General features: G+C 34.4%; 1 protein-coding gene across 2 annotated transcripts in view; it reads right to left on the minus strand.

The window, feature by feature from the left end:
- Nup62cl (nucleoporin 62 C-terminal like) overlaps positions 1-21,376 on the minus strand; it is an 83,028-nt gene that overhangs the window by 55,034 nt on the left and 6,618 nt on the right. Inside the window, exon 2 of one of the 2 annotated variants that reach the window (XM_046420820.2) lies at positions 19,501-19,551. The exons of the other annotated variant lie outside the window; for it this stretch is intronic. Coding sequence (XP_046276776.1) covers positions 19,501-19,540 — 40 coding nt within the window. The 5' untranslated portion in view covers positions 19,541-19,551. The remainder of the gene's footprint in view (positions 1-19,500; positions 19,552-21,376) is intronic. 2 annotated transcript variants of the gene reach the window in all.

The raw sequence follows: 21,376 nt of genomic DNA on the forward strand, positions 1-21,376 counted from the left end.
AAAAATAATTTCTATTAGTCCAAGAAGTTAAACATTAATAACAATAAAAATTCTTAGGTTTAAAAAATGTTGACCACAATTTGATAACAATTTTGAGTGTGGTCATCTCTCAAAAGAGTATATAAATTTTAATTATTTTTTATAGTGCTAGGGATCAAACCCAGGACCAAACACATGCTGGGCAAGTGCTCTACCACTGAGCTACATTCTCAGACCTAATTATTTATTTTTAATTGACACATAATGTTTATGCATATTTATTGGATATGGCATGATTATTCAATACATGTAGTATGTGTAATGAACAAATTAGGATATCAATGATATTATTTCTTTGTTCATGAACAGATGGCCAAGAAAGCACTATACTGATTATCAGCTGTCTCATTCTACTCTTTGGCAATCATCTATGTTGGTATGCTATTTGGATATTCTGATAAGATAGTCAAAACACACTTTGACAGCTCCAGGTGCTTTAGTACTATAATTTACTTACTATTTGTTATGTAGTACATTCCAGTGAGTGTCCGAACACATCCCAATACTTCTAAAATCTTACTAGAAAGAGTAGGAGCTGCTCTACCTGCTCCAGGGAATTTTAATCCAAATCCCAAAGTTATACCAAGTATTCTAGCCAAAGTTTTTGGAGCACCAACTACAGAGAACATAATATCAACAATTGCCCTTTTAATCAAAACAAGAATTTATAAAGTCTTCTTCACCTCAAGAGTCCTTTAGAAAATGTAGGTTAAATTTCAAAAAATCATGGTCAAATCCATTTATATGAAATTCCAGAAAAGACAAATCTATGGAGATAGAAAATAGATCAGCTGTTATCTATAGCTGGGGATCTTATTGAGATGAATGGAATATTCTAAAACTAAATACAGTGATGGGTACACAATTTGGCAAACTTACTAAAAATCACTGAATTTTATACTTAAAATAAATAAGTTAATTTTAAAATGTGTAAGGGATAACTCATTAAAGGCAATTGAAAGATAGTATGATCCACATATCTTTTCATTTTGTAAGCAAGGACATTAGAGGCAGGAAGGAACAAAAAGCCAATCAAAAATCAGAGAATAAGGGCTGGGGCTGAGGCTCAGTGGTAGAGCACTCACCTAGCATGTGTAAAGTACTGGGTTTGATTCTCAGCACCACATAAAAATACATAAATAGGGCTGGGATTGCAGCTCACCAGTAGAGCGCTCACTTAGTACAGGTGGGACCCAGGTTTGATTCTCAGCACTACATAAAAAAATAAATAAATAAAGGCATTGTGTAAATAAATAAATGTCCATCAACAACTAAAAATATATATTTAAAAAAAGTCAGAGTTACCAATTCTTTGAAACTGGAATTAATTCAAGCCTCAGACATGATCAAATTCATCAAATCACATTCACTAAATCTATTATTGTTGAGAAAGATGTTGCTTACATATATCAGAAGGATTCCAGAATCACAGTCATGTCACAAAATAGAAGTCTACCTGGTAGAAAACACTACTCACATGGTAACCAACAATTTTAATGAATGTTTACCTATGCCAACTACACAAGTGGATGAGGACTGTATGCTGCACTTCATGCTTAATTTGAGTATCAGCATGTCTTGGCAAGTTTAAGTCCCAGGAATAGCAACAATCTTGCTATCACAGGGCTTTGGGAGGACCATATTACAGCTATAATTACAATACAACAAAGTTTAGTGATGGACACCATGGCACTGTGAAGAAGACACCTCAAAAGCACAGTCAATTTATAGCATATTAAGAAGAAAGTACCTAAGATATACATAGAATTCAATATTTTCAACATTTACTATTACTCTAGTTTTTAAAATATTTTTTAGTTGTAGATGGACATAATACCTTTATTTTACTTATTTATTTTTATGTGGTGCTGAGGACTGAACCCAGTGCCTCACACACGCCTGGTGAGCACTCTACCACTGACCCACAACCCTAGCCCTACCATTACGCTACTAATGAAAGATGTTCAAAAGAGGGTTACAAGATAATTATCATCCCACTTCTCAGCTCAAATCACTTGAATATTCCTCTTTAGAAGGAGAGGTCATGAGATATCCCACAGTGTCAATCAGACCCAAAACTACAGGTTGTCCTTTGTGGTGTTCCACTTCTGACAGATACAATATTAAGGACCACAACCTGGACTATTCAGAAGAATACAACTACAGCAAGGCTCCAAAACTTTTTCCTTACTTTTTATCTTCTTCACCTAGGACTTCTTTCTTTTAGACACACTTAGCAAAACTCCTACTCTTAATAACTTCCAGAAGCTCCTTCAAAACCTCAGTGTTAATGAACCAGATGCTTAAATTTACCACATTTTAAGATAAAATAAACATACTAACTTAAAAATAACTTAAGCTAAAGCCACAACAATTAGGCACTAAGCAAAGCTACTACTGATATCAACAATCTTAAATGGGTTCAAACATAATAATTTTGGGGATGCAGGAGATTCATATAGATCCAATGCTTACATTGGCAAATTAAGTGGCCTTCATGGGAAATAATAGTATTGTCTTTGGAATAAATATAACTTATATGAGAGCTCTGAGGCTGCTGTAGATGTAAAAGCATTTGATACTGAAGTAAACAGCATGGTGCTTGAACTAGCAGTAGTGGTGACAGTAGTAGATGGTAGAGTCAAACCTAAAAATCAAAGTAGCAAGCAGAAAAAATGTCACTAAACTTATTTCTCAAGAATCAAACCCCATTGTAACAAGATTCATTTATATGGAGAAATAAAAATAAAAATAAAGCAAGGAAAAGTATGTAACCCCAAACCTAATAAATAAATATTTTAAAATAGTGAAAGCCAGATTTAAACCAGGCTTGGTGGTATACACCTATAATCCCAGCGGCTCAGAGGCTGAAGCAGGAGGATCTCGAGTTCAAAGCCAGCCTCAGCAAAAGAGAGGTGCTAAGCAACTCAGTGAGACCCTGTCTCTATATAAAATACAAAATAGGGATGGGGATGTCCCTCAGTGGTCAAGTACCCCTGAGCTCAATTCCAGGTTCAAAAAAAAAAAGGTAGACACAGATTTAAAAATAGTATAGACAACCTTCTAGCACCTTCAAAAAAAAAAAAAATTCTAGGGGTAGAGCACTTGCCTAGCATGTTTAAGGTATTAGATTCAATCCTCAGTAGCACATAAAAAATAAATTGAATAAAGGTATTTTGTCTATCTACAACTAAAAATATTTTTTAAAACCCAATTTCTACTTTACTGAAAAACTTGACATAATAGAGCGATACATTCCCAGAACTGCAGCAGAAGTCCTATGGAACTGTTTGTTCCCCAGTGAAATATCCTTAACAGGAAAAACATATTTTCTTTGGTTGTAGATGGACACAATACCTTCATTTTATTTGTTTATTTTTATGTGGTTCTGGGTACCAAAGTCAGAGCCTCACACATGCTAGACAAGTTCTCTACCACGGAGCTACAACCCCAGCCCCAAAACATATTTTTTAATTGGAAACTTCTGGAAATTGTCCTGAGGGCAAAGAGCAATTAAAAAACCATTTATGCAAGAAAATCTGCTGAAACTCAGTAATGTAACAGTGAGTCCATGGCACAGGAGCCACAATCCACTCCTTTCATTCCCCCATCCTTTTGCTTACCTTAATATATACTTCTGGTAAGAGTGGCCAAGAATACTAGACTCTCTCTGCCCCAGCTCTCAATCAGGAGATATAGTATCTCAATGAGAGAGATAAGCAGCTAGCACTCTTATCACCTCCAACAAAGAACTGAGGGTGTAAAATTCTCAGTAAGTAAAGCCAAGAGTTCAGTGGGGGCATTTCCTTTAACCGGCCTCCACTCATAGGGCAGTGGTTCTACCCCAGGCACAGAGGGCTTAGAATCCTGGGGCCCCAAAGGCCCTTCACACTAGTACTTCACCCAAGCTCACTTGTAGGGCTAAGTCCCATATGTGAAGAGGTATGCAAGAAAACCACTAGCTATTTATTACCACTGCCTAGCATCCAAAGCACTGGCTCAAAGATTTTGCCCAGTGGGAGCTCCTAAGCTATCCCCAAAAGAAATGACTTTATTTGAAAAACAATGTGAAGAAGTTCAAACTGAAGGTTTCTCTTTTTAAAAAAATGAAGAATTGGGGGCTGGAGTTGTAGCTCAGTGGCAGAGAGTTTGTCTAGCACATATGAGGCACCAGGTTCAATTCTCAGGAAAGGAAAGAAAAGAAAAGATCCATCAACAACTAAAAAAATATTTTTTAAAAAATGAAGCATTGGTGGTAAGAAATTAAGACACAAGTAGCTTCAAGACAGCATGAATTAGCCAGGCACAGTGGTACATGCCTGTAATCCCAGCAGCTTGGGAGGCTGAGGCAGGAGTTCAAGCCCAGCCTCAGCAACTTAGCAAGTCCCTGAGCAACTCATTGAGATACTATCTCTATATAAAATATAAAACCAGCTGGGGATTTGGCTCAGTGGTTAAGCACCCCTGGGTTCAATCCCTACTATCAAAAAAAAAAAAAGCATAAATTTAGGCTTAATTTATCAGAGACAACCAGAGACTAAGGAAGCTTGAAAAGATCTTGCCTGCACTCAGAAGAATTAAGTACTGATAAATGCAACAACATGGATAAATTTTGGAAATAATATACTAAATGGAAGAACCAAACACAAAAGGTCACATATTACATGAGTCTATTTATAAGGAATATCCAGAGTGGGCAATCCATAGACAGAAAGTTATTAGTAGTTGTCAGGGGCTGAAGGAGGGAGTAATGGGGAGTGACAGCTAATAGGTACAGGGTTTCTTTTTGGGGTAATGAAAATGTTCTCAAATCACATAGTGGTGATGGCTGTACACTCTGTGCCTATATTAAAAACCACTGAATCGTACACCTTCAAAGGGTGAATGTTAAGATGTGAATTATATCTCAATTATGCTGTTATTTAAAAACACATTATTTCAAAAGAAGTAGAAATAGCATTTGACAAAAATCCAATACCTTTCATGATAACCCCCCCAACAAACTAGGAAGAGAAGGGAACTTCTTCAACATGATAAAGAGCATTAATGAATATTAATGAGCATTAATAAGTATCATACTTAATGGTGAGAGACTGAATACTTCTACTACCATCAGGAACAAAAACACTTATACCACTTCAATTCAATAGTACACTTGAAATTCTAACCAAGACCATTAGGCAGAAAAATAAATAAGGAATTCAGATTGAAAAGGAAAAAGTAAAACTATATTCATAGATAATGTGATCATGAATACAGAAAATTCCAAGAAAATCTATTAGAAAAATAAACAAGTTAACATGAAAAAGTACATAAGACCAACATAAAAAAATTACATTTCTATATTATAGCAATAAATAATCCAAAATTAAATTAAGAATATAATTCCTTTTATGATTGCTTAAAAAAAGAATATAATGCTTAAAATAAAGTTAACAAAAGAATTACAAGACTTATACACACAAATATAAAACATCATTGAAAGAAATTAAAGATATCCTAGTAAATGGGAAAACCTCATGTTTTGGGATAAAAAGAAGTATTAGTATTGTTAATACAGTATGGTAGACAGATGTGGTTCCTAAAGATGGCCACATTCTAATTCTCAGGACAAGTGAATATATGACCTTATTTGACAAAAAGGACTTATAAAAACGGGGTTAAGGTTAAATATCTTGAGATTGTCTTGGATTATCCAGGTGACAAAAATCTAATGACATGAAACCTTTCCAGGTTATGGTCAGAGGGAAATGTGACAACAAAAGAATGGTCAGAAAGATGAAAAGTTGCTGATAAAAATAGTCAATGAGCACATGAAAATATGCTCAATGTCATCAGTTATTACAGAATTATAAATCAAAGCCACATAGAGATATTGCTTCATATGCATTAGGATGGTTATACTCCAACTGCTGGTTAGCATGTAGAGAAATTAGAAACCTTACACTACTCTGGGAATATAAAATGGTATAACTTCTCCGGACAACTGTTGGACATTTCCTCAAAGGGTTCCACTTATATATATACCCAAGAATGAAATATATACCCACATAAAAAATGTATACACAATATTCATAGCAACATTATTCATAATAGACTTAAAAGACAATAGAAATAATCCAAATTTCTATCAACTGATGGTGTATGACTACAATATGGTATATCCATATAATGGAATCTTATTTGCCATCAAAAGGAAAAGAAGGGGCTGGGGTTGTAGCTCAGTAGTAGAGCACTTGCCTAGCACGTATGAGGCATTGGGTTCGATCCTCAGCACCACATAAAAATAAATAAAACAAAGGTATTGTGTCCATCTACAACTAAAAATATTTTTTTTTAAAAAAAAGGCAAAGAAAGCTAGGCATGGTGGCACATGTTCCAGAGACTTGGGAGACTGGAGCAGGAGGATTGCAAATTCACAGCAAGGCCCTAAGCAACTTAGTGAGCCCCTGCTTCAAAATAAATAAAAAGGGCTGGGGGATGTGGCTCAAGTGGTTAAGTGCCAATAGGTTAAATACCCAATAGAAAAGAAAAAGGGGGGAGGGAATAAGTACTGATTCATTGATAAGCCTTGAAAATGTTATGCTTATTAAAAGAAACTAGCCACAAAAGACCAAATACTTTAAGGTTCCACTTATATGAAATATCCACAATTGGGAAATCTATAGAGTCAGAAAGCAGATTAGTGGTTGCCAGGGACTATGAGGAGAGAGAGGAATGGGAAGTAACTATTAATAGGTATGGAGTTTCTTTGGGGGATTATGAAAATGTTCTAACATTGACTATATTGATGGTTGCAAACTTAGAATATACTAAAATTTAATGAATTATTTATTTTAAATGAGTGAACTCTGAGGAATGCAAGTTGTGTCATACCAAAACTATGATTAAAAAATAATAAACAGGCCAGGGATGGTGGTGCACATTTGTAATTCCAGCTACTCAGGGGGCTGAGAATAGAGGATCACAAGTTCAAGGTCAACCTGGGCAATTTAACACAAACATTACTCAAAACAGAATCAAAACGGCTGGGGATACAGCTCAGATGGGCTTCTATCTCTAGTAACACAAAATAAACAAAGAGAAGACAAGAATAAATTTTCAGAAAATAGATTTTCTGCCTCTTGCTTTAAAATTTCAAAAGAAAAGTACAAAACAAATAAGGGCTGGAGCTGGGCAGAGTGGCACACAACTGTAATCCCAGCATACTGGGAGGCTGAGGCAGGAGGACTATGAGTTCAAAGCCAGCCTCGGCAATAGCAAGCAAATCAGTGAGATCCTGACTAAAAAACTAAAAAATACATCATAGGTCTTGGAGATATGGCTCAGTAGTTGAGTGCCCCTGAGTTCAATCCTGGCTCCCAAAACGGGGGGGGGGGGGGGGGCTTATTAAGTGCATAAAGACATAAATAAGATGAATGAATTACTTAAAAACAAAATTACTATCTTTTCATACTCAGTATAGATCACAGTACATGGCACATGGTAGTAAGTGTTCGATAAATGTTTCTGCATAATTGAACCAACTTTTTCTAGAATCTAACAAGTAATTACTGATATTCTATCTCCCCTCTAAAAGGAAAAGGTATTTAATAAGTAACTGTACTTGCATCCATTATTACTCTGCATCCAGAAGTAGAGAAATTCACGGCAACATATAATCTAATATTCTGCTATCCAAAAACATTTAGGTCTGCTGGGAGTGAAGTGGGTAGGGAGCAGATGATAGGAAGGAACTGGGAACTTAACCATGTACTTCCAACTACTTAAAATGTGCACAATGGAGTATCTCTATGTTTCACTTAGGAGGAGAACCACATGTACAGTTTTAAATAAATAACGAGTTTTACAGGAAACATATTGATATTTAAAAATCATTACCTACTGTTGAGGCTGAATTTTTCTTACAGGCTTAACAGCCACTTTAATGTCTTCATTTGTAACTACCTATTCATGTCATCTGCTCATTTTCATATTAGAAAATACTACCTGCTTATTACTGATTTTATTAAGAGTATATAACAATGCTATTTATTTTGCCCTATGGTATAAAAACTCCCCTACCCCAGTTTGTCTTTGATCTTTAATTTTATTTTTACTTTATATGTAGCCAAATTTTCATCACTTTTTCCTTTATGGTCTGTCTTCCTACCATGTTTTAAAATACATTCCCAATTAAACATGTGAAAAGTGTTCAATATCATTTTAAGAGAATACTAGGAATTATAACTACATTGAGAACACTTTTCACTTAACTGATGAAAAGAACATGAAAGCTAGTAACACATTCTGATAAGGACCCTGAAGAAACAAGAAGCCTCACAGTTTCCTAATGGGAGTGTAAATTGGTACAACTCCTGTCGAAAGCAAGTAGCCAAAGTTTTAAAAATTACAAACTCACCTTTTCTTTAAACCCATAAATACTTCCTCTGGAAATTAATCCATAAATAATGTACTTTATTCCACAGAACTATACACTTAAAATTATTAAAATAAGGGCTGGGGTTGTGGCTCAGTGGAAGAGCACTTGCCTAGCATGTTTGAGGCACTCAGTTTGATCCTCAGTACCACGTAAAAATAAGTAAAATAAAGATATTGTGTCCATCTACAGCTAAAAATATTTTTTAAAAATGATCAAATTTGCTATGTATATTTTACCATAATAAAAAAATGTATACATTTAAGCTCAGCACAGTGGTGTACACTTATAATCCCAGTAGCTCAGGAGGCTGAGGCGGGAGGATCACCAGTTCAAAGCCAGCCTTAGCAAAAGCAAGGTATTAAGCAATTCAATGAGACCCTGTCTCTAAATAAAATACAAAATAGGGATGGGGATGTGGCTCAGTGGTCGAGTGCCCCCGAGTTCAATCAAAAAAATAAAATAAAATTATACGCATATATGATGTGCGTGTAGGCCTGAAAAATGACATGAAAATTATACCCATTACATTGCTATTTGTATTAGCAATAGAGGAAGCAACTCAAATTCTCATTGTCAAGGAACTGGATATGCAAATTATTATACATTGAGATTACAGAATGCCATGATACTATGGAAAATACTGAGGAATCTCTCTATGTACTAACTGATGTGAAAAACTGCAAAACTTTCAAATAAGTGTAATATAAAATTTAAGTTTAAAAATTAAGATAAATAAAATAATATTGTGTAGAGTATATAATTTATTTCAAAAAAAGGTAGAGGCCTAAGGATATGTATTTATTTGCTAATAAATCCAAGAAGTAGTTATGGAAGTATATATACAATTGAAGTCATTAACTGAATGTAGAAAGAGTACAAGTGCAGTACAGTACAGATGGGGAACAGTATATCTATTGATAACATTTATAGTTTTATTTGGGAATTATTTGACTATATTATTTAAAAATTATATATAAATAAAGTTCCTCTCCATAACCTGAAATATTATTTACACATTTTTACATGCAAAATATTTCAAAATATTTATGGCTCCATTTTTTTAAATATTTATTTTTTTTGTAGTTGTACACAATAACTTTATTTTATTTATTTATTTTTATGTAGTGCTGAGGATCAAACCCAGGGCCTTGCACTGCAAGGCGAGCGCTCTACCGCTGAGCCATAACCCCAGCCCCTGGTTCCATTTTTTTTAACCTTTAATTCAAGCAAGATTTCTTTTGATTAATCTTTTAGGTAAATATTCCTCAAAAATACAGTTAGGGGATGAGATTATGGCTCAGAGGTAGAACACTTGCTTAGAGTGTGTGAGGTACTGGGTTTGATTCTCAGTACCGCATATAAAGTCCATTGACAACTAAAAATGAAAATTTAAAAAATCCAGTTAGCCTGCTATTGCAATTCCTTTATTCAATATTCCAGCCTCTCCCTCCATGGATTTCAAATGTCACCTTCCTAAACACAGGTTTGTTTCTGTACTTTAAAATATTTCATTGATTTTTCTTTCTATCCCTGTTCCATACACAGTTTCAATTATTGTAGCCCCGGAATTCATTTATTTTTACATTACATAACATTTTAAATCTACAGGAATAGAATAAATTCATATATTTTCATATATTTTCCTAAAGGACTCAATCATTTCTTTCCTTAAAAAACAAGAGATAGCTAGTCTCATGCATTTATTTCCCCGTTTGAACTTTAGAATCTTGTCAAATTCTTCTCTCCTTTTATTCCCCCCAAAGATTCCCATTATGGTTTTACAAGAATTGCATTAAATGTACAGATTAAATTGCAGATAAAGGAGATTTTTGTATTACTGAATCTGCATTCAGTGGGTCTCATTATTATTCACATCTTCTTTTATATTCCTTAGTAAAATTTTATGGAATTCTTCATTTAAGTCATGCATATTTCTAAAAGTTTATTTCTAGGCATTTCATACTCTTGACTGAAATTGTTAATGGGACCTTTCTCCATTATGTTTCCCAACTACTATTGCTTAAACATAGAGAAGCTATTGATTTTTGTATTATTTATTTTGTAACTGGCTGTATTACTGAAACCTTCACTATCTCTAATTAAATTTGTACTTGATTTATGCCCATATTTTAAATGTTGATCATTTGTCTCAGAACTCGCATAATTTCAGGGCTTGACCTTAAATCACATATCCAGGGGTAACTAAGGAAGCGAATACCACTTAATATGATTTGCTCTTAAGTTAAATGAGTCTTACTCTAAAATAGAAAAGATTTAAAATATAAAATCTTATTTTCCTCTAGGACTAGACTAGGGCTTCTCAATATGGCACTACTGACCTTTTAGGCCAGATAATACTTTGCTGCAGAGGACTATCCTATATATTATAGGATGCTCAACAGGATACCTGGGCTGTACCAAATACATGTAAGTAACACCTCCCCGGTCTTGATGACCAAAAATCTCTCCAGACATGGCCAAATATTTGCTGGGGAGAAAGAATGGGGGTACACAAAATTGCCTCCAGTAGACAACCACTAGAGAAAAAGTTTGATATCATGATTTCCTCTATTTAGTGATATAAGCACAACAAGAATACACAAATATAATAAATTGTTAAGCAAAAAAAATAGCCAAGATTTTTTTAACATAATGATTCGAGAAGGTGGACTTACCCTACAATTTGGAGATGGCATGCTACTATAATGAAAATAGTGATACTAGAACAATATAAGATAGATAAATGGAACAAAATAAGAAGTCCAGAAGCAGAGTCAAGTACATATAATAATTTGGTGTATGAGGGATAGAGTCATCAATAGGGAAAGGATGTCGATTTAAGAAAATACAATAGTTCAGCTCACTAGTAATTCAGCAAAAATAACACTCTTAAAAATATAAGTCATAAAAAAGAATTTAGAATATTAAGGTGAAAGGCCCATGTAAATAAGCCCAGGACAAGGGTTCAGATGAATAAAAAAATTGGCAATATAAAAATTAAAATCTTGGGCTGGGGATGTGGCTCAAGTGGTAGTGCGCTCGCCTGGCATGCGTGCAGCCCGGGTTTGATCCTCAGCACCACATACAAACAAAGATGTTGTGTCCGCCGAAAACTAAAAAATAAACATTAAAAATTCTCTCTTTCTCTCTCTCTCTCTTTAAAAAAATAAATAAAAATTAAAATTAAAATCTTAACTCCATTTCCATGAAGATGCAGTACATGTACCTTTTTCACTTTATCTTGCTGGATACAACTAAAACCCTTTAACATTATATACACAACAAACATAAGAAGACCCTGAAAGGTAGAAAGGAGAAAGCAACCAACTAGGGATTTCAATACTAAAGAAAGAGAATCAAATTGAGTTCTTTAAGTTTCCTTTTTGCATCATATTTCCTAGGCTTGGAGTTAAATAGATTGGCAACCTAGAAATGCCAATGAATACAGACCAAAAACAGTCTCCAACAAAATCTTGCTCTCTGTAGACAAGGAATAAGGAAAGGCAGAGCCAAACAAGATAACAAATATTTAGGTAGGAACCCACTCTACTCCAAGTATCACAGTCCTACACCCACCTATACAGTCAAGCAGCAAGATGGGAAGCCTAGACTTGTACCCTTCTGAGAGTGAAATAAGGCATCTCAATAGCCCAGCCAGGGTGGGAATCAAAGAAAGCCAAGTATTTTTTAATTTCCTCCTGCAGTTAATAAACCTAGTCCTTACATGTCAGTAGAAACCACACTGGGGGCAGGAATGTCCACCATGCCTAGCAGTATTTAGAAGACCTTCACCTCAGGTGTCCACTGTGGCCAAGTGGAAAAAATGAAGTTCTAATTTCACCTTGCAGGAACAAGGTAGCACCCTTCTCCTGCCAGAGCAATGCCAAATAATTTCAGCTAAAGACTGTCAGGCACAGACTTTCATAACACAATATGAATAAGTCCAGGTTTCAATCAAAAATCACTCATTCTGCCAGGTGCGGTGGCACACACCTGTAATCCCAGTGGCTCGGGAGGCTGAGGCAGGAGGAAAGTTCAAAGCCAGCCTCAGCAAAAGCAAGGCACTATGCAACTCAGTGAGACCCTGTCTCTAAATAAAATACAAAATATGGCAGGGGATGTGGCTCAGTGGTTGAATGCACCTGGGTTTAATCCCCAGTAAAAAAAAAAAAAAAGAAAAAAAAAAAAACAGCCAAAAAGAATAAAGAAAAAGAAGCCCAGAGAAGAAACAGAAGATATTAAGAGAACCAAAGGAAAATATTAGAGTTGAAAAATTTAACTGAAATACAAAGTCAGTATAAGAACTAAGCGGCAGAAAAGAGGGTACAGAGATAAGAATCAGTGAACTAGATAGTAAAATAATAGAAATTATCTAATTTGAAAACAAAGAAAACCAGACTGAAAAAAAATAGCAAAGTAGAAGTTCCTGTGGGACTATGACAAAAGATCTAACAGGATCTAGAAGGAAAGTCTTAAAATATGGTTGAAAGAAATAATGGAAAACTTTAAACAAGAAACATAAACCAACATATTCAAGAAGCAAAGTAAGACCAAAAAGGATAAATCTGATAAATCTACACAAAGAAACATGACAAACTTCTGAAAACTAAATACAAAAAAAAAAAAAAAAACTTTTGAAAGCAGTAAGAAAAAAAATAACATCCAATCTATAGAGGAAACATTATTTGAATGACAGATTTCTCATGAGAAACTATGGAAACAAGGAAGTAGTCCAATACTTTTCAAGTATTAAAATAACTGTCAACCTATACCTAGTGAAACCATCCTTCAGGAATAAAGAAGAAATTAAGACATTGAAAGATGAAGGAAAACTCAAGAGAATTTGTTCCCAGCAAGCCACCCTAAAACAATGTCTAAACAAAGTTATGTAAACAGAAAGAAAATGAATAAAGAATCTTGGAACCTTGGGAAGGAAGAAACAACAATATAAAGAACAAAAATAGGGGTGAATATAACTGGATTTCTTTTTATTTTGTCTTGATTTCTTTTTATTGCTGCATACAGTTCAACTGTGTGAATGTACTACAGTTTGCTGAGGCATTTGCCAGTTGCCTTAGTCCATTTTGTGCTGCTGTAACAGAATATCTGGGATTGGGTAAATTTTTTTTGGAGTACTTGGGATCAAACCCACTTGCTATGTAAGTGCTCTACCACTCAGCTACACACTCAATCCTTTTTATTTTTTATTTTTTTTAATTTTGAAACATGCTGTTATGAAGTTGTCCAGACCGACCTCAAATTTGCAATCCTCCTGCCCAAGCCTCCAAAGTAGCTGAGATTATAGGTGAGTGCTACTGCACCTGGCCCAGACTACATAACTTATAATGAATTCATTTCCAGTAGTTCTGGAGGCTGGGAAGTCCAGGGGCCTACATCTGACCAGGGCCTTCATGCTGTATCATTCAGTGGCAGAAGGTATCATGTGAGCAAGAGGCAGGGTGCAAATTCACCCTTTCATAATGAACCCACTCCCATAAACATGATGTTAATAAATTCATGAGGATAGCACCTTCATGATCTAATCACATCATTAAGATTCTACCTCTTAACACTTTCACATTGGAGATAAATTTTCTAACACTTAAAATTTGGGGCACACAAACTATAGCACCTATGGATGAAGCAGAAATTAACCCTGTCTGATGTGGTTCTAGTTATTACGTAAAGGAAATATTTAAGAATTATATTGCAAATGTGGTGGGTTAAGGAACATATAGGGAGGAAAAGTTTCTACACCTCACTCAAATTGGTAAAACGACTCAAATAGACCATGATAAATTATGTATATATAATATCTAGCACAACTATTCAAAGAGCTACAGAAAGAGATAGTCTCAAAAGTTCTACAGATTAATGAAAATGGAATTTTAAAAACTGTTCAAGTAACCAGGAAATGGAAATAGAGAAATAAGAAATAAAAAACAGCAAAGAAATTTTAAAGATGACACAGACTTCAGCCCTAACATAGCAATAATTATAATATATGCAATTGGCCTATATATACCAATTAAAACAGAGATTAGCAGAGGGGATTTAAAAACTCTGCTCAACTACATATTATCTACATGAAACTCATTCTAAAATACAAAGGGCAGACTGAAAATAAAAAGATGAAAAAGTACATACCATACAACATTAATCAAAAGATAGTAAAAGAAGGTACATTATTATCAGATAAAGTAAACTTCAGAGCAAAGAAAATTACCATAGACAGAGGGAGATTGTACATAATGATAAAAGGGCCAATTCTCTAATAATTTTAGCAATAATGTTTATTCACCAATTGGCAGAACTTCAAAATACGTGAAACAAAAAGTGATAAAACAGAAAGAAGTCGTAAATTCACTATTACCCAAGATCCTTCAACACCTCTGTTACCAACTAGTCATTAAAAAGAGTGAGGATACAGAAGAACTCAAAAACACCATTGATGATAAAGAAAATTTGGTGAAAATGTAGTATATATACACAATGGAATTTTATTTTTTCAGCTATAAAGAAAAATGAAATTATGGCATTTGCAGGAAAATGGATACAACTAGAGACTATCATGCTAAGTGAAATAAGTCAAACTCAGAAGGTCAAGGGTCAGATTTTCTCTCATATGTGGAAGTTAGAGAAGAAAAAAGGAAAAGAAAGGTGGAAATGGATATCCTGAAGATCAAAGGGAGATCAGTAGAGGAAAGGGACCAAAGGGTGGGAGGCACGGAGGAAAGGGAAGTACTGGGACTGATTATATAACAAAAAATCACATCATTGTGTACAACTATAATGGGAAAAACACCATTAACCGTCAGGATCTAAGTGACATTTATAAAACACTTTACCTAACAAATACAAACACATTCATGAAACAAATATCAAGATAGATCATATTTGGGGCCATAAACCAAATCTCAACAAATTTAAATGAATTAAGATGTGTTCTCCAACTACAACTACATATCAATAACCAAAGGGAAACAGGGAGATCTCTGAACATTTGGAAACCAAATATACTACTAAATAACTGATAGATCAAAGTGGAAGACTAAAGGGAAATAAAAATAAAGAAAATTGAATGAAAATTAAAATATATTAAAATTTGTGGGACTCATCATGAAAGAGTATGTGATTCTGTTTACTGAATATGTGTATATGTACTCATCTTCAAGAGTCAGGCAGTGTACCTACCAAGATGTTTAAAAATAGTAGGCAAGTAAGATTATAGCCATTTTCTATACTTTTTGTTTAACCGTGTTTTCTGACAGTTTGAATATTTACATGAATTTATATTTACCTATATATGCATTCATATACACTATGCCTATTAAAATAAATGTTTTTTAATTTAAAATTTTTATTAAATTCTGGGATTTAGTTAAAAATGCTGATAGTGAAATTATGGCATAAATGTCAAAATTAGAAAAGTAGAATCAATAATCTAACTTCCTAAATCAAGAACCTAGAAAAGAAATTGCAAAAATAAGGCTCAAAGCAGTGTAAGAAAGAAAATAAAGAGCAGAGATCAATGAAATTTAAAAAATAGGAAAAAATATGTGATTGATTTTTAGAGTTGACTCTTTAAAAATCAATAAAATAAAAATTAAACATTAGAAAAAACCCTACACGAACAGCATTTCTACTTTTTATATAATCATATTATCAACTTGCATTATACAAATCTCTATGTAAAAAGGACCCATAAAATACAGTGGTATTTTGGATACTTTTTTTCTTACTGAAAAAAGTCATGAACAGACAAGATATACAGATGAGAGATTATCACTGAAAAAGATGTTCACCATCATTAGCCATCAGGGAAATTGCAAACTAAAACCACAATATGGTATCATTATCTATAGGAGGCTAAAATTTAAAAATAGAGATAACACCAAATGGTAGCTAGGATGCAGAGAAACAGGATCATATATACATTGCCTGTGCATTTGTAAAGTGGTCTAGCCAATCTTGGAAACAATTCTGCAATTTCTTATAAAACTGAATATTCAATTAACACATGACATAGCAATTGCAATTCTAGGCATTCATCTCAGAAAAATGAAGATTTATGTTCACCAAAACCCAAAAAGCAAAAGAAAAAAAAAACCCAAACCTGAACACAAATACTTCAGCTTTATTTGTAATAGTCAAAAAGTAGAAACAATACAAATATTCATCCATGGGTGCCATAGTTTGAATGTGTGCTCCAAATTTCAAGGGTTAGAAATTTATCTCCAATGTGAAAGTGTTAAGAGGAAGAATCTTAAAGATGTGATTAGATCATGAAGGTGCTATCCTCATGAATTTATTAACATCATGTTTATGGGAGTGGGTTCATTATGAATGGGTGAATTTGCACCCTGCCTCTTACTCACATGATACCTTCTGCCACTGAATGATACAGCATGAAGGCCCTGGTCAGATGTAGGCCCCTGGACTTCCCAGCCTCCAGAACTATTGGAAATGAATTCATTATAAGTTATGTAGTCTGGGCCAGGTGCAGTAGCACTCACCTATAATCTCAGCTACTTTGGAGGCTTGGGCAGGAGGATTGCAAATTTGAGGTCGGTCTGGACAACTTCATAAGAGCATGTTTCAAAATTAAAAAAAAATAAAAATAAAAAGGATTGAGTGTGTAGCTGAGTGGTAGAGCACTTACATAGCAAGTGGGTTTGATCCCAAATACTCCAAAAAAATTACCCAGTCCCAGATATTCTGTTACAACAGCACAAAATGGACTAAGGCAGCTGGCAAATGCTTAAGCAACTTGCAGTACCTTCACACAACAGTATGCAGCAATAAAAAGAAACAAAGGATTGATACACGTAATAATCTGGGGATCTCCATAAAATTACACTGATTGAAAAAAAAATCATTCCCCAAAGATTATATAATGTGTGGTTCATGCACATAACTTTGTGTTTATGTATGTGTTCCTGCGGATCAAAATATATAACACTTTTGAAATGACAATTTTAGTAATGGAGATCAAATTAATGGTTGCCAGGTTAAAAAGTGGGTGGAACAGAAAAAAGTAGATGCTGCCATAAAAGGATAAAATGAAGGAGGGATCCTTGTAGTGACAGAGATTCTATATTTTGATTCTATAAATATTAATATCCTGGTGGTGATACTGTACTATAGTTGTGCTAAATAATACCAGTAGAAAAACAGTGCAAAGGGTATGTGGGATCTCTCTGTATTATTTTTTACCTGTAAGATTATCTACAATTATGTCAAAATAAATTCTTAATTTAAAAGTTATAATATTTTAGATACTTATAAAACTCTAAAAATAATGCTTATACAAATATCAAAGGGTTAAAGCATTGCAATTAAATATCAATGGAGAAAATATAAGCATCATATTAGAAATTTGAGCAAAGGACATAAAAAGGCAATCTCTCTCTCTCTCTCTCTCTCTCTCTCTCTCTCTCTCTCTCACACACACACACACACACACACAAATATGGTTTATCAATTAAAAACCTGAATTCTGCCTTATTGCTAATCAAAAAATTTAAATAAAGATGATGAGCTGGGCATGGTAGCACTCGCCTATAGTCCCAGAGATTCCAGAGGCTGAGGCAGGAGAATCACAAGTTTGAGGACATTCTGAATACTTTAGTGAGACCCTTGACTATAATAAAAAAAAGAGCTAGGGACATAGCTCAGTGGCAGAATACACCTGGATTCAATCCCTAGTACTGAAACAGAAAAAAAAAAAAAAGATTATGACAATGCTATTTTCACTGTTAAACCATCTACTTCAAGAACACGCATAAAAAAGGATAATATCCAACATATGCAACACTGCAGGGAAATGTACATTTTCATAAAACAACAATAAGAGCTAACACATATTAAGTGACCACTACATACCAGAAAAGGTTCTAAGCATTTTACCTACATTAATTTAAGCACTGAGGAGTTAAATAACCTGCTCATAATCATAGAAGTAGTAAATGGCAAAGCCAAGACTCAAATATTTGTTTCACAGTTGCTTTTTAATATCAGGGCCTTGTGCATGTGAGGCAAGCACTCTACCAACTGAGCTATATTCCTAGCCCTATACTTCTTCTTGCTGACAGTCTAGCAGACTTTACATTAAACAACATACGTTTTTGTTTCAGACACAGAATCACACAAACAAGCATCTCTTTAATACAATTTCTAAGAAATTTTAAATGTATTTCATGACCCACGGCAAAATGCTTCAACATTTAAGGTATCCCTCTTAAAAAAGATTATTTAGCACTCAATTACAAGTTATTAGATAGCTATAACAGAATAGGGAACAATTCCAGAGGTAAGGCCTCAGCTTTCATATGGTCATCAGGTATTACTGAAAGACATGGATCCAAATAGATTTACCTTGAAGGCATTAGATTAGAAGAGTGCCTCCCTTAAAATTCTGAGATGCAAGAGGGGGAACTGTATAATCAAGATCAGTACCATAATCAATAGATGAATATCTTTCTTGAGAAATACTAAATAAGCAGCTTAATTTCCAGATGATATATATCCAAAATTCAATGTGTATTTCCTGTCTATGGCTCACACGAAATGACGGGAGACCACAGATCATAATTCAATGTCCTTTGTGCCTCAACTCCAAGATGACTACATTTTTTAAGACTTTCTTGGGAATAAGTGGCATAATTTCAAATAATTGCTTAAGAAATGCCATACTATTTCATCATCCTATCTAAGCTCTAAATGGAAAATCTGTGTTTGAGACACAGTCCTTTTGTAGTTCCTAAAAGAATCAGAAACTGTTTACTCTTACCCTAAGGCAAATCCAGTTCCTAGTGGGACAGGAGTTGATGCAACTGGTGTTCCAAAGCTGAATCCTGTAGTCTATTTTGCTGGAGCTGGATTATCGAATGAGAACAGGCTGATGGAATATGAAGATTTACTTACAACCAGTTGGGATGGAGTCCCAAAATTAAACCTACCTATATCGGGTGTAGAGAAAGTAAACCCTGTGGTTGTAGTGGTGATGGTTGTCTCTGCAGAGTCAAAAGTGAACCTACCTGTAGGGGTACCAGTTTCTCCATAATTAAACCTGCTCATGACTCCAAACCCTAAAAGGGGGTAAGAGGAATGGAAGAAAAAAATTTTAGAGGTCTCAAGGAGACCTCCAATTGAATATCACAAATGGAATCCACACTGGAATCACATCCTGTCATTCCAAATTTCTAAAAATACCAGTTAGAAATCATTTAATAAGGGGCTGAGGTTATGGCTCAGCAGTAGAGCATTTGCTTTAGCATGTCTGAGGCCCTGGGTTCGATCCTCAGCACCATATAAAATAAATTAATTAACGAAATAAAGGTATTGCGTTCAACTACAACTAAAAAAATAAATATTTTAAAAAAGAAATCATTTAATAAAAACATTTTTAATTGCAAAGCAAAGATTTTTCTAAAAAGAATTATCTAGCAGCTGGAGTCAAAGCAGAAGACCTGAAAGAGATATGTGCCCTAACACCTGAAAATAAAATGCTGAACCGAGTATGTTTAAAGCCACAGGGTAAAGCTACTGGCTCTTCAATGAGCAGAAACTTAGTGAAGCTTACATCTGGGAAACATCTATAGGAGAGTGGAAAAGACTGGGGAGACATGTGGGAACCCCAAGCCAATGCAGAACATATGCAAAAATGGCCTGAATTCAATTTACCTTTGTGGTATGAAAACTTCAAGCTAAGATGTTAACATGAAAACTGGTTAGGAATAGATGAAACCTCCAGAGTCCAGGCAGGTTACCCATGATATCACTCAATAGAGATGTGTCCACTTCCTAGGTCACACTTGGTCAAAAAAAAAAAAAAAAAGCCCCAAGAAGATAAACTTATAGACAAGAATGATAAAACATTTAAGCCATCTTAAGATACTAAAACTGAGAGAACTCTCTTCTAAGGAATTAGAGATAATAGAGTGATCTGAATGGCACATTAAAATGTTTAATATGTTTAACGAACTCAAGATAAAAAACAGCACCCATAAAACAAATACGCAAATGTTAAAAAGAGTCAAGAAAAATCCAAGAAATGGATTTTAGTATTACAAATAAAGAGGTTTAGCATGTTTGTAATCCCAGCAACTCGGAGCCTGAGGCAGGAGAATCACAAGTTCAAGGCCAGCCTTGGCAACTTAGACTCTAAGCAACTTAGTAAGACCTTGTCTCAAAAAATAAGAAGGGATGGGGATGTATCTCAGCAGCACAGCACCCCTGAAATCAATGCCCAGTACTGGGGGTGGGGGAGAAAGAAAGAAAGAGGCTCAAGAAATAGACTTAAATAATAGGCTAGCCACAATTGAAAAGAAAAAAAAAAATCAGTGAACTGTAAGAAACTGTCAGATCACAGGGCAGATAAAAGTATGGGAAAGAAAGAAAGAAAGAAAGAAGGAAGGAAGGAAGGAAGGAAGGGGAAAGAGATGGTCCAATATATATCAGGAAGGAATATAGAAGGAAAAATGGAATGGCAGAAACAATATTCAAAGGGTTTATAAGTGAATTTGCTAGAACTGAAAATGAGTTCTCAGATTAAAAAGGTCACCAAGTGCAAGCAAGCAACCCTTCACCACTACCAAACAAACACACATATCTCCTTACATACAATATATTTAAAAACTGGAATATTAAATATAGGGAAAAAATCTGAAAGTTATCAAAGACAAAAAAAATACCTAATAAGTAGTAACAGCCAGATTGACATCAGCTTCTTCATTATCAACAATAAATCTTAGAAAACAATAGAAAAAATATCTTAAAGTGTTATGGGAAAATCACTGTGAATTTATAACCCTATCCTAGTCAAGATTAATGGAATCAGATGTGCCCAAAATTAATATTTACACAATAGCTGGGAAAGGTAATTTTAAGTAATCAGTTTCAAAAATATTTCAA

The sequence above is a fragment of the Marmota monax genome, unplaced genomic scaffold, assembly GCF_021218885.2.
Source record: "Marmota monax isolate L192 unplaced genomic scaffold, Marmota_monax_Labrador192_F-V1.1 WCK01_AAM20220418_F8-fsc00050, whole genome shotgun sequence".
NCBI lineage: Eukaryota > Metazoa > Chordata > Mammalia > Rodentia > Sciuridae > Marmota > Marmota monax.